At 34.8% G+C, this 12,905-nt stretch overlaps 2 protein-coding genes across 8 annotated transcripts in view; one reads left to right on the top strand and one right to left on the bottom strand.

The window, feature by feature from the left end:
- MFSD8 (major facilitator superfamily domain containing 8) overlaps nucleotides 1–12,905 on the bottom strand; it is a 93,328-nt gene that overhangs the window by 43,349 nt on the left and 37,074 nt on the right. The gene's annotated exons all lie outside the window — the stretch shown is intronic.
- ABHD18 (abhydrolase domain containing 18) overlaps nucleotides 1–12,905 on the top strand; it is a 37,458-nt gene that overhangs the window by 9,885 nt on the left and 14,668 nt on the right. For 5 of the 6 annotated variants that reach the window (XM_081303689.1, XM_081303688.1, XM_081303687.1 and 2 more), the window contains exons 5-6: nucleotides 11,014–11,092; nucleotides 11,198–11,284. In XM_081303689.1, the coding sequence (XP_081159815.1) occupies nucleotides 11,014–11,092; nucleotides 11,198–11,284 (166 nt within the window). Of the gene's footprint in view, nucleotides 1–11,013; nucleotides 11,093–11,197; nucleotides 11,285–11,620; nucleotides 11,681–12,905 lie in introns of those variants that run through there. The other variant, XM_081303692.1, reaches the window with a different exon arrangement.

Here is a 12,905-nt window from a genome sequence, read left to right as displayed (position 1 = left end):
ATAGAGGGTATTTTACTCAGTATTATAAAGCCTACATATGACAAACCCAAAGTCAGCATCATAATGGAGAAAAGTCAGGAACAAGACAAGGATGTCCAATATGACCATCCCTATTCAAAATAGTTTTTGAAACTCTAGCTAGAGCAATCCGGCAATAGAAGGAAATTAAAGGGATACAAATAGGAAAAGAAGAAATCAAATAATTATTATTATTTGTGTGTGTGATGCTAGGGATTGATCCCAAGGCCTTATGCATGCAAGGCAAGCACTCTAGCAACTGAGCTATATATCCCCAGTCCTCAAATTATTTTTGTTTGCTGCTGCCATGATCCTATATCTAAAAGATCCAAATATTTCCACTAAGAGACTTCCAGAGCTGATAAATGAATTCAGCAAAGTAACAAGATACAAGATCAGCATTCATAAATCAATAGCTTTTCTATATTCCAGTTACTACTGGATTCTAAGAAAGAAGTCCAAAAACCATTCACAATTTAAAAAAAAAAAAAAAATTCCTTTGGGAATTATACAACACTGAAGAACACTGAAAATAGACATTGAAGACCTTAGAGATGGAAGGATAGCCCATGTTTTTCAATAGGCAAAATTTTAATATTGTCACAATGGCCATATTACCAAAAGCACTATACAGATTCAGTGCAATCCCCATTGAAATGCCAATAACATTCTTCACAGAACTAGAAAAAAAGAGTACTAAAATTCATTTGGAATAATAAGAGAGCTGGAATAGCCAAGGTAGTCCTGAGCAAGAACAATGCAGGAGGCATCACAATACCTGATCTCAAATTATACTACAGAGTAACAAAAGTAACAAAAGCAGCATGATGTTGGCATCAATATAGGCATGAAGACCAGTAGAATAGAATAGAAGACACAGGGACAAACCTATATACTTAGTCGTCTGATGTGTGACAATAGTGCCAAAAGTATACATTACAGAAAAGACAGACTTCTTAACAAATGATGCTGGGAAAACTGGGTATCCATATGTAGACAAATGAATCTAGATTCCTATCTCTCAGGCTGTGCAAAATAAAACCAAGAATCAGTAAGTGGGATGGCAACAAATTAAAAAATCAGCACAGCAAACAATCCTATAGCTAGAAGATCCAAATAATTCCACTATCAGACTTCTTTATGCCTAAAAAGAGCCTACAGAGAGGAAATCTTTCTCTGACAGGGAATTAAAACCCAGAATATATAAAGAACTCAAAAAGCTTAACATCAAAAAATAGCTCAATCAATAAATGGGCAAAAGAACTACACAGACATTTGTCAAAAGAAGCAAGAACATATGGCCAAAAAAGGTATAAGACATGTTCAACATCTCCAGCAATTAGAGAAATACAAATCAAAACTACACTAAGAATTCCTCTCACTCCAGTGGCAGTTATCAAGAATACAAATAATACTAAATACAAGGATGTGGGGGGAAAGGTACATTTATACATTGTTGGTGGGACTGCAAGGGCCTAGGTTCAAACCCCAGTACCACCAAAATGAACAGTTAACTAGAAATGGAACTACCAAGTGACTCAGCTATCCCATGCCTCAATATTTATTCAAAAGAACTACAATCAGCATCCTATAGCAATTCATCCACTTCAATGTTTATAGCAGCACAGTTCACAATAGTCAAATTATTTACCCTTCCCGGATGTCTATCAATAGATAAATGGATTAAGAAATTGTGGTCTGAATTCATAATGGAGTTTTACTCAGCCATAAATAAGAATGATATTATGGCATTTGCTGGCAAATGAATGGAACTAGAGAACATAATGGTAAGTGAAATAAGCCAAACTAAAAAAATCAAGGTTGAAATGTTTTCTCTCACACGTGGAAGCTAGAGCCAAATACGGGAAAGAAGGGGTGTGGATAGGATATCATAAAGATAGAGGAAAGATCAGTAGAGTAGGAGGAGATTAAGAGGGAGGGAGGATGGGAAAGAGAAAATGTGGAATGAATTTAACAAAATCATGCTCTTCATGTATAAATATACCACTATGAATTCCACCTTCTGTTTATCTATAAAGCACCAATCAAAAATAAATAAACTGGGGGCTGGGGTTGTGGCTCAAAGGTAGAGCGCTCACCTAGCATGTGGAAGGCCCTGGGTTCAATCCTCAGCACACATAAAAATAAATAAATAAAATAAAGGTATAAAAAATAAATAATAATGCACTAGTGGAAGAATAAAAAAATCAGTTTTAAATTTCTACAATGTACAAGTACTTCCTTTAATAGGAAGAAAAAGGCATTCAATTGAGGAAGTGAAAGAGCTTGTAGTAACAGACTAGACAAAGTACATGATTTTATTAAATAAAACTCCTCAGGATAGTTTGATAATAGTTGAAACTCATCTTTTTTGGACCTTCTTTAAACCTTTAATTTGCTTTGTAGGAACTTTCATCAAGTTTTTAAATTGTTTAAATTCTAAATAAGTTGAAACTAGGTCTCTCCTTGGTTTTCCATTTTATGATTTACCAAATACTGTTATAAAGCAGCAAGATATTTTACTTTTCCTGCTGCATTATTGATAATAACCCATTTCTTGTTTCTGGGAAGTGTTTTTTTTTTTTCTTTAAATGTTTGTTTGCAATCATAGTCATACAAACAGATGTGTGTGAAAATCATTTGAGAAGAGATTATTCTGTATTGGAGACCTACCTAAATTTTCATGTGAGTGCAGTGGAATTCCAGTTCATTCCAGTAAATCAGAACCTAATAAATGAACCTATAAAGTATGAACTAGCAGCAGGGCAATTTTTAACTCTTGTAGTCAGCTATTCCATTAAGTCTAAGGTATTATTATAAATGTATTTTTTTTCTTTAAATAACTTCAAAATAAAATGCAAATGTCAAGTAGTAGAAAGAATCAGAACTTTGGAATTAAACAGATATGGGATTGAACTCTGGTTCCACTAATTATTGATGTAATGACCTTTGGTCAATTACTTAATGTCTAAACCAGGTTTTATAAAGTAGGAATAGTACTTGTCTCATACGGTTGTTTAAAAGAATAAAAATAAAAAGAATGAAAATTATGTTCAGGAAATATAAAAAGCATTAAATAAATGTGCAGCTCTTTAGCCTATAAACTTAAAGAATATAAAAGGAAAAGAAATTTTAGGTTTCTGTATACCATCAGTTCGTTCTGGATCTGGGTCCTCTTCTTATAGATTCTCCACCTTATCTGGAAAATTACATCGATTTTAGGATAAAGAAAGGGGGGTTTCTGTGGTGCAGTTCAGCCACCTGCTGAGCATTCACGAGACCTGGATTTGATCCCCAATACTGCAAAAAAAAAAAAAAAAAAAAAAACAAAGAGGGAATCATGTCCTTTAACTCAGTGTTAGAAATAATCTCAAAATTTATGGAGAGTTAAGGATTCTTTCCAACGGTGACAAGAATAGGAAAACAAGTAACTTTTATCTCTCTAGTGGCATATTTTTCACCATAGTTTATTCTGATAAATTACCAAGCAATACATATTGACATCTATTTTTCCTTTCTCTCTTTAAATTTTTGATAAGTAACTTAGCTCATTGTATTATCATTTTACAAAATACAAAGAAGAAAAAAAGTTACTGATAATTCCAACAAGGAAGATCACTGCTCTTTTATTTACATTCTTCTAGTCTTTTTAAAATTTTTTTGTAGTATTGGAGATTGAACCTGGGGCCTTATATATCTAGACCAGTGCTTCACCACTGACTATATCCCCTGCATTTTTTTTGGATTTTTAATTTTATTTTGAGACAATTTCCTCTAAGGTGCATAGGCTGGCCTCAAACTTGGCAACCTTCCTGTTTCACCCTGCCAAGTAGTTGGGATTACAGGTGTGTGCCACCGCATCTGGCTATTATCACATTGATATAGTGCTTGGTATTCCACATGGTGGCTTCTACCATGATTTTCTAGTTCCCTATGGTGACTATGAAATTTCAATTTTTTTCTGTTCAGATGCCTTAACACTGAACATCCTAGTATACATCTCTTTGCCTAGCTAATTTTTTTTGCCATATATGTAGGAAAATATTAATACTATTATGATAAACTTATGTGTATCCACAAGGAGAAATCCTTTCATCTTGTCAATTGACTCATTATTCATGATTTTCTTTTCCTCTGAGTTTCTGCTTTTACTGAGGCAGAGGGAAAGATGCATCAGGAAAATAAAGGGAGGGAAATCAAATATTCCTTTTCTTTACTAAATGGATTAAAACTGCTCCTAGGATCCAACTGTAGTGAGAAAATATATGTAGTTATAGTTTGGTTATAATTATATATAGTGGGTATATATAATATATATATGTGTGTGTATGTATGTGTATATATATATACACACACACACACCTTAGAATATGGATTTAACTATGTAATGTGAAATAATTTATGAACTGTTATGTGTATTATGGATATCCCATATTAGAAATGTACTTATGTCAAAGTTCTAAATTAACTATAATATTTTTAAGCACAGCATTAATTGAGCAAATGTAAATAATCTAGAATTCAAATTCTATCTATCAAAAATTGAATTCTTTAAAAAGGCAAATGATCATCTGGTTAAACGTTAAACTGCATTCATTTGTGTTTTATAGAATTTCAATTTTCATTGTCAGAAATCAGAAATAATTTTTACAAGTGAGGCATAATGGTACACATCTGTATACTCCCAGGTACTGGGAAGAGCAAGAACCTGCCTCGAAATAAAAAATGGTAAGGACTGCTGGGCACAGTGACACATGCCTGTAATCCCAGCAGCTCAGGAGGCTGAGGCAGGAGGATCGAAACTTCAAAGCCAGCTTCACCAACTTTGGCAATAAGAAACTTAGTGTAGACCCTATCTCAAAAAATAAAAATAAAAATTGGACTGGGATGTGGCTAAGTGGTTAAGCGCCCAGGGGTTCAATTCCTGGTATCAAAAAAAGATGATAGATATAAATCCAGTCGTATCATTAATTACATTTAATAGAACTAACAAAAATTGAGCAGGGAGAAAAGGAAATAAGAGGGTTTCCTTTTATTTAAAAAATAATGGCTGGGGAATCGCAAGTTCAAAGCCAGTCTCAGCAAAAGCGAGGTGCTAAGCAATTCAGTGAGATCCTGACTCTAAATAAAATGCAAAATAAAGCTGGGGATGTGGCTCAGTGGTCGAGTGCCCCTGAGTTCAATTCCCCAGTACCCACAAAAAAAAAAAAAAAAAAAAAAATGAACCAAATAAAAGGTAGTGTGGACAAACAGAAAACAAGTTCCAAACATACTGTGTGCAAGAAATGCATTCTTTAGGTTGAAAGTTAAGGGATGGAAAGAGATATTCCATACTAGAATTAAACATAAGTCTTGACAAAATATTACCAGAATTGATGATGAATGATGTTTTATAATGGTAAAATTCTCTGGAGGTAATCAGAACCTAAAACTAAAACTTACACTTTTTCTGGTGTTCTCTCTATAATTCTGAAAATGTATGGTAGTTTCTACCATACAGGTCTTATATCCAAGACAAATGCTTTAGAGTACCAATTCATATCTGTTTTGGTTGATGAGGTATTTAGCCCACTTCTTAAACTTACCAATTTTTTTTTCTTTAATTCTTCTTTTTTTTTTCTTTCTGGTATTGGGTTTTGAACATAGGGACACTCAATCACTGAGCCACATCCCCACCCTTTTTTAATATTTTATTTTTTATTTGGAGATAGGGTCTTGCTTAGTTGTGTAGAGCCTCACTAATTTGCTGAAGCTGACCTCGAACTTTATGTGGTGCCAAGGATGGAACCCAGTGCTTCACCCACACTAGGCAAGCACTCTACCACTGAGGTACAACCCCAGCCACTGATCATTAATTTTTGACAGAATTTTTTCTTTCTTATCACTTAGAATAAGAAAATTAGTGCTCCTACACTCTCTCTGCCTCTCTTCTTCCTCTATACATTTTTGTTCCTTTTATATTTTAGAAGATTATAGAATTTGCCTTCTACTCTGTAACCACAAGAGGCTCTACAGCTTAGTGTTTAAGAGCTTAGACTTGGGAGTTGGACTTCATAGGTTCGAATTCCTGCTCCACTATTCTGGATATAAGACCTTGCAAATAACTTTTCTGTGTCTTTGTTTCATCATCTGTGTAGAAAAAAAAAACAATGGTGTCTACTGAATCATTTCACTTAAAAATGTATTTGGCTCAATAAGGATTCTGTAAATGTTATTGTGGGTTTTGTATTATGAAAAGCTTTAATATGTTTTGTTTTTAGATTGAATCAAATGTTTAAAAAAACAATAGTATTTAGAATATTATGAAGTATAGGAAATGTAATGGCAAAATGCATCTATAGAGTGGTTGTAAGGACATCACCAATCTCTGGGACTTGAAGGGATAATAGAACTAACAAAAACTGAGAGGAGGCAGAAAGAGATGAGATGGTTCCTTTTATTTAAAAAATAATTAATAATTATCTTTGCTCTAATATTTATATCAGTCTAATATTTATATAGTCAGTTTTTCAAGCGTACTATTTTTACAATATTCTTTTTTTGGAATCCACTGAGTTACTCTTTTATGGTATTAAAAATGTAATCCAGGGCTCAATCATACTAGGCAAGTGGTCTTACCACTGAGCTACATCCTCAACCCTTTTTTAAATTTTAAAATTTTGAGAACAAAACCTTGCTAAATTGCTGATGCTGACCTAGAATTTGTGATGCTCCTGCCTCAGTCACCTGAATAGTTGGAATTACAGGCAGGCGTGTGCCACCCTGCCCCATTTAATTCTCTCTATCTTTTGATTTTCTTTCTTAATTTTTTCTTTTAATTTTTGTTATTCACCTTAGAAGGGTTTTTGATCCTTTTCTTTTAGCCCTCATATTCAGTATTTGGTCATTGTTAAAATTAATCTGATTAATACAGATTCTGTTAAGTTAAAATGCATATTATAAACTCTAGAGCATCTAACAAAAGAGAAAGGGACAGAATAGCTAATAAGAGGAGATAAAATAGAATTAAAACTTACTCAATTAATCCAAAGGAGGGTGGGAACAAATTTTAAAAGGAACAAAGAACAAGACAGAAGCAAATAGAAAGCTTTCTGTCATGTTCTTATAAGACCTTTTTAATTCTCCAACTTTCATTTTTGTTTTTTCCTCTTAGAAACTTAATATTATTTATGGATTTGGAAGTTTTCTGCAAAAGGATACAAATTAGAATTGTCATGAGTATTTAAATTTTTAAACAATTAAAACAACAAAAAATTATTTTTTGTAGCAGGGATTAATCCTGGGAGTACTTTACTACTGAGTCACATCCCAGCCCTTTTTAAATTTTTATTTAAAGACAGGGTCTCACTAAGTTGCTTAGGGCCTCACTAAGTTGCTGAGGCTGGCTTTGAACATGTGATCCTCCTGCCTCAGCCTCCTGAGCTGCTGGGATTACATGCATGTGCCACCCACCATGTCTGGCTAAACAATTTTATTGAGGCATATTTTACTAATGAAATCCACCCATTTCAAGTGTACAATTCAGTAATTTTTAGTGACTTTACCCAGTGGTACAACTATCACCGTAATAGAATGTTAATTTTTTTCTTTTTTTCTGATTATTTCTGTTATGAATTCAACTGTCAGTTGTTTTATTTGTCCATCTCCACCCCCACCCTTTTTCTTTAAATGTGAGACCCTTAGTTGTTCATTAATACTTATGAGTGGAGAATTGAATTGCTTAATATAGATATTTGGCTTGGGTTTCCCCAAAATGTAAGTTTCAAGGATTTTGTGTTTTGTTTTAGCCGGTATCAGGACTAGATCCAGGAGGGCTCCACCTCTGAACCACATCTCTAGCTGCCCTTATTTTTTTTTTTTTTTTGAAAGAGAGTCTAGTTCAATTGCCCAGACTGGCCTCAAACTTGCAAACCTCCTGTCTCAGCCTACTGTGTAGCAGGAATCCAGGTGTGCATCACTGCACCAGCTACCCACATTATTTTAGGACTATCATGTATATTGATGTCTACAGAAAAGAAGAAAATTCAGTTATGCATTCATAAAGTACATCACTGTATTTGAATAGTGGTGTTGACCTGAGGTTTGTAGTACCTAAGAAATGTATGTCACCTGGTAGACTTTACTTTTACTCTCTATAGGTTGAAAAGAGGCAGAAGAAGTATCTCCCCTGCAGTATCTTGAGTAAGGAAGATTTATCTGGGGACACAAATGTCCATTCTAGGAGCCTGGGCTTTCCCTAAGAGACTTGAGTTTTCTTAGAGGACAGTCCTCTAGTTTGAAGTTGCAGGTAACACCATGCCATATGTAAATAAGTCTTTTATTTAGTCACCCTGATTTCTGCCTCACTATCCATTCCCCAATCTTAGTTTTTAGAGTCTCTTGTAGCCATACGAAACAAAAATAGCTTCTGCCTCTACCATACCTATCTCCTGTGTCTCTTCTGGGCTGCTCCTCTTGTTCTTAGATTGAAAGGCTTTAAACTCACTTTAGTATATAGGCTTATTCAATAAATGTATGTTCAGCTGTTTATCTTATTAAATATTGTACATGTCCAGGCTAGGCGCTGTGGCACACAACTGAAAATCCCAGCTACTCTGAAGGCTGAGACAGGAGAGGATTGCAAGTTGGAGGCCAGCCTGGGCAACCTAGCAAGACCCTGTCTCAAAACAAAATGTTAAGGGCTGGGGATGTGGCTCAGAGGTGGAGCACTTGCTTGTGTGAGGCATTGGGTTCTATCCTCAGCATCATATTTTAAAAAAAAAGTAAAAATAAAGGTATCGTGTCTACCTACAACTAAAAACAAATAAATAAATATTAAAAATATAAACTTTAAAAAAAAAAAAAAGAAAATGTTAAAAGGGTTGGGAATGTAGCCCAGTAATAGAGCACCTCTGGCTTATTCCCCAGTGGGGGTGAGGAGAATAATCCAAGGAAACGGTTTCCTTACTTTACCTTTCCTATTTTATATTCGCATTTCTGCTTTATGTGCCACGTCTGTATGCCCTTCTCATTTCTCATATAGCTGAAAAAACAGCTACCACTGCCCATACAGTCTCCATATCCAGATGCTCAGTGGAATCTAACTGCAATCCATCCCAATTTCTGCATTACCAAAAGAGCAAATCTCATTGCCCAAATTTGGCCTATATCTGGCTCAAACAGTCTGAGCAGACAGACTGATAATGATCCTTTGTAAGATCAGTGGTCAGTTAGTACTATAACAAAAGATTCCTATTAATTTCAAGCTGTTCTCCAGTAATGAAATCACTACAGACTTTGCCATAAGACAAAAGGAAAGTACATACAAATAGTAACAGAGATGCCCTGCTTTCTACTGGAAAAAAAAAAAATTGTGTGTGTGTGGTAATGGGAATCAAACCCAGGCCCTTGCACATGCATGATAGGCAAGTGCTCTATCACTGGGCTACATCCACAGTACTTGTTTTTTAATTTTGAGATATGATCCCAATAACCTGCCCAGGTTAGTCTTACCCACAGTCCTCTTGCCTTAGCCTCCCCAAGTTCTAGGATTCTAGGAATGCACCACCATGCCCTTCTACTGAAGAAATTCTTAAATGTTTTCATTTCCACCCCAAATTTCTTTTAAATATAAGAAAATAGGATAGTGCTGAGTATGCACTGTGAAGCAGAGTTATGATTATGAGATTCAAAAGTAAATGTTCCTGTTGGCACAAAATCATCATTGAACCAGCCTTAAGTGTATCCATGTTCTGCTCAACAGTTTATTCACAATAGAAAACTATTAATGTTCCCTCTTTTTAAACAAAGAAGCTCAGAATTGGGGTTTTCTGTTGCTTGATAATGCAGCCACCTCAAATTAGACCTTGAGCTTTTATAGTACAATATTTTAGTATAATAGCAGCCCAGAAGCATTCTGCCTCTGAGCTACATCCCCAGCCCTTTTCTAGATTATCTCTATTTTGAGCAGAGTCTCATTAAGTTGCTGAGAATGACCTCAGACTTGGGACCTTCCTACTTCAGCCTCCCGAGTAGCTCGGATTACAGTCACGCGTGCCAACGTGCCTGGCCCATGATGATCTTAAAAAGAAAAGTAAATCAGTTTGGGAAGATGAAAAATTCCTGAAGATGAATTATAGTGATGATGGCACAACAATGCAAATGTACTTCATGCCACTGACTTATATAATTAAAATGGTAAATTTCTTATGTATATATCTTACCACAGTAAGATAAAAGAGATGGCATATAGAGGGAAAAAACACACTAAATAAAAGAAAGACAAACAGAAAACTATGTTTGTTTTTTCTGGCATGGATTGGCTTCACCTCCCAGTATCAAAATTTTAATGAACAAGATCCTATGATGTACTACAAGGTAAAAAAAATAAAACAAAAAAAAACCAATAGAATATAACAATAACAACAACAAAAAAAACTATTTTATTGATACATCAACAGCACAGCCAAGCAGAGCTATACCTAAAGACTTTATCCCCTATTCCACCCCCAATATTGAAGATCAAACCCAGGGGCACTTTACCCTTAAGCCACATCCCAGCCCTTTTAGTTTTTATTTTGAACACTGAGGCAGTTATCACGAGGTATCTATTAGGGACTTGCTGAGTTGCCAAGACTGGCCTGGAACTTTGGATCCTCTGCCTCAGAGTCTCAAATCACTGGAATTTTAGGCATGTGTCACTATACCTGTCTAATCATTGTATTTTAAGATCATCATATGTTGATGTTTGCACAAAATTTAATTCTGTATTATAAAGTTGTGGTATTGACCTAGGTAAAGAATAATTACAATAAATTCTGTTTATATTGTATTGAATATTTTAATATCCTAACAAAGTAAACTTACAATTGTTTTGTAGCTTTTGAACATACTGGTTAGTCAATTACAAATTGAATGTCAAGTTCTAAATGACGTTTTCTGCCAAATAATTTACTGACAAATATTTTAAGAACTGAAAACCTCTTGAAGAGAATTTCATTTTTTCTTTTTAAATAGGTTCCAATTTATTGTGCCTAAGGAGTGGAACAGCAAATACAGACCAGTGTGCATTCACCTTGCTGGAACCGGAGATCATGTAAGACCTCACTGTGACACTTTAATCCCTAGATACTTTGTTGACATAGTCTCCTTAGCAGAGGGGCCGCTGGGTTCTCAAAGCATGTCCTTTTCTCTTTCCTAGCATTACTGGAGGCGGCGAACACTGATGGCCCGTCCCATGATTAAAGAAGCCCGGATGGCTTCTTTATTGTTAGAAAACCCGTATTATATCCTTCTGTGATGCCTGAGAAGTATTTTCTCTATCTGTATATTTAGTTATCAAAAGGAATGATAGATAGTAACCAGCTTTTCCAAACCAGTTAAATTCAGTCCAGAAAATGTGTCAGCAAAAATGAAAAGAAGTAAAAGATTATTCCATGCATTTAAAAAACTAATAGAAGGATGTACTTCTATTTTATAATAAAAATAATTAAATTATACTTCTAGTTTTTTATACTTATGCTGTATTTAATATTAAGTTGACTGCTATTAAGAAAACACTCATGTTTTAAATGCATTTATAGTATCAGTTGAGGTTTAGAACAGTTCTTAACTTAATTTTCAAGATGACGTCAGAAGAAGAAATGAAACTGATGCACAGATATAAAGAAATGTTCAACTACTGGTAATAAAAGAAATACAAAGTTAAAGCAATAATTACCAATGATTTGAAAAAATAAAACCTAGTACTGGGGAGGCTATGTGAAATGGGCATTCTGAACTAGTGAACATGAGTTCAGCTCTTTAGGAAAGCATTTTCCCCATATTTTTTAAGAGCTTTAAAATGGCCAAGCATCTTGGCGCACACCTGTAACCCCCATTGGCTCAAAAGGCTGAGGCGGGACGATCGCAAATTCAAAGCCAGCCTCAGCAATGGTGAGGCGCTAAGCAACTCAGTGAGACCCTGTCGCTATATAAAATACAAAATAGGGCTGGGGATGTGGCTTAGTGGTGAAGTGCCCCTGATTTCAATCCCTGGTAGCCCCTTCCCTTGTCCCCCACCCCCCACAAAAACAGAACCTTAAAAGGTCTACATCTGGGCTGAGGGTGACTCAGTGGTAGAGCCCTTGCCTAGCATGCCTGAGGCCCTGGTTCAGACCCCAGCACCACAAAAAGAAAAAAGAAAATCTCATGTCCCTTGTTGGGAGTGATTTTGATTCATAGAATTTGTTGCTTAGAATTTTGATTCTAAGAATAAAATACTAGGAAAAAAAGATATTTACATAGGTTTATTTATAATAGTAGAAATAAATGCACAGTAGAGAGATGATTGAGCAGCTGGTTCATAACATTGATATTTTATATAATTGATTGTGTTGTTTTTATTGCTTTATCACTATCTTTGTGACCTTGTACCTATTAACCTTTTAGTACCTCACTTTCCTCATTGATAAAAGGGAATACATTATTAGGTTATTAAATACTTAACACTGTCTAGAATCGTAATTGGCAAATAATAAGCATTCAGTGAGTTTTAACTGTTATATTTTAAATTTATAATAATGTGTGAAAAGTATTCATGAAATAAAAATAGGATATAAAACTACAATTCTCAGTGGTAAAGCTTGTGCTTAGCATGCACAAGGCCCTGGGTTCAATTCCTAGCACCAAAATCAAATCAAAACAAAACCATGTAGCATCATCTGGAAATGCACTCCCACTAACAAAAAAAAAAAAAAAAAGGCACCTAAAAACAGAAAATCCAAATTAAAAATTTGTGGGGACTAGAATTGTTGCTCAGTGCCTAGTATGCATGAGGCACTGGATTCAATTCTCAGCACCACCTACAAATAAATAAAATAAAGGTCCATCAACAACTAAAAAATATTTTAAAAATAAATAAAAAATTG

The sequence above is a fragment of the Spermophilus citellus genome (genome assembly GCF_964194105.1).
Source record: "Spermophilus citellus genome assembly, chromosome: 8".
Lineage (NCBI taxonomy): Eukaryota > Metazoa > Chordata > Mammalia > Rodentia > Sciuridae > Spermophilus > Spermophilus citellus.
The sequence above is the reverse complement of the archived record's forward strand: the minus strand, read 5'-3'. Positions and strand labels throughout refer to the sequence as shown.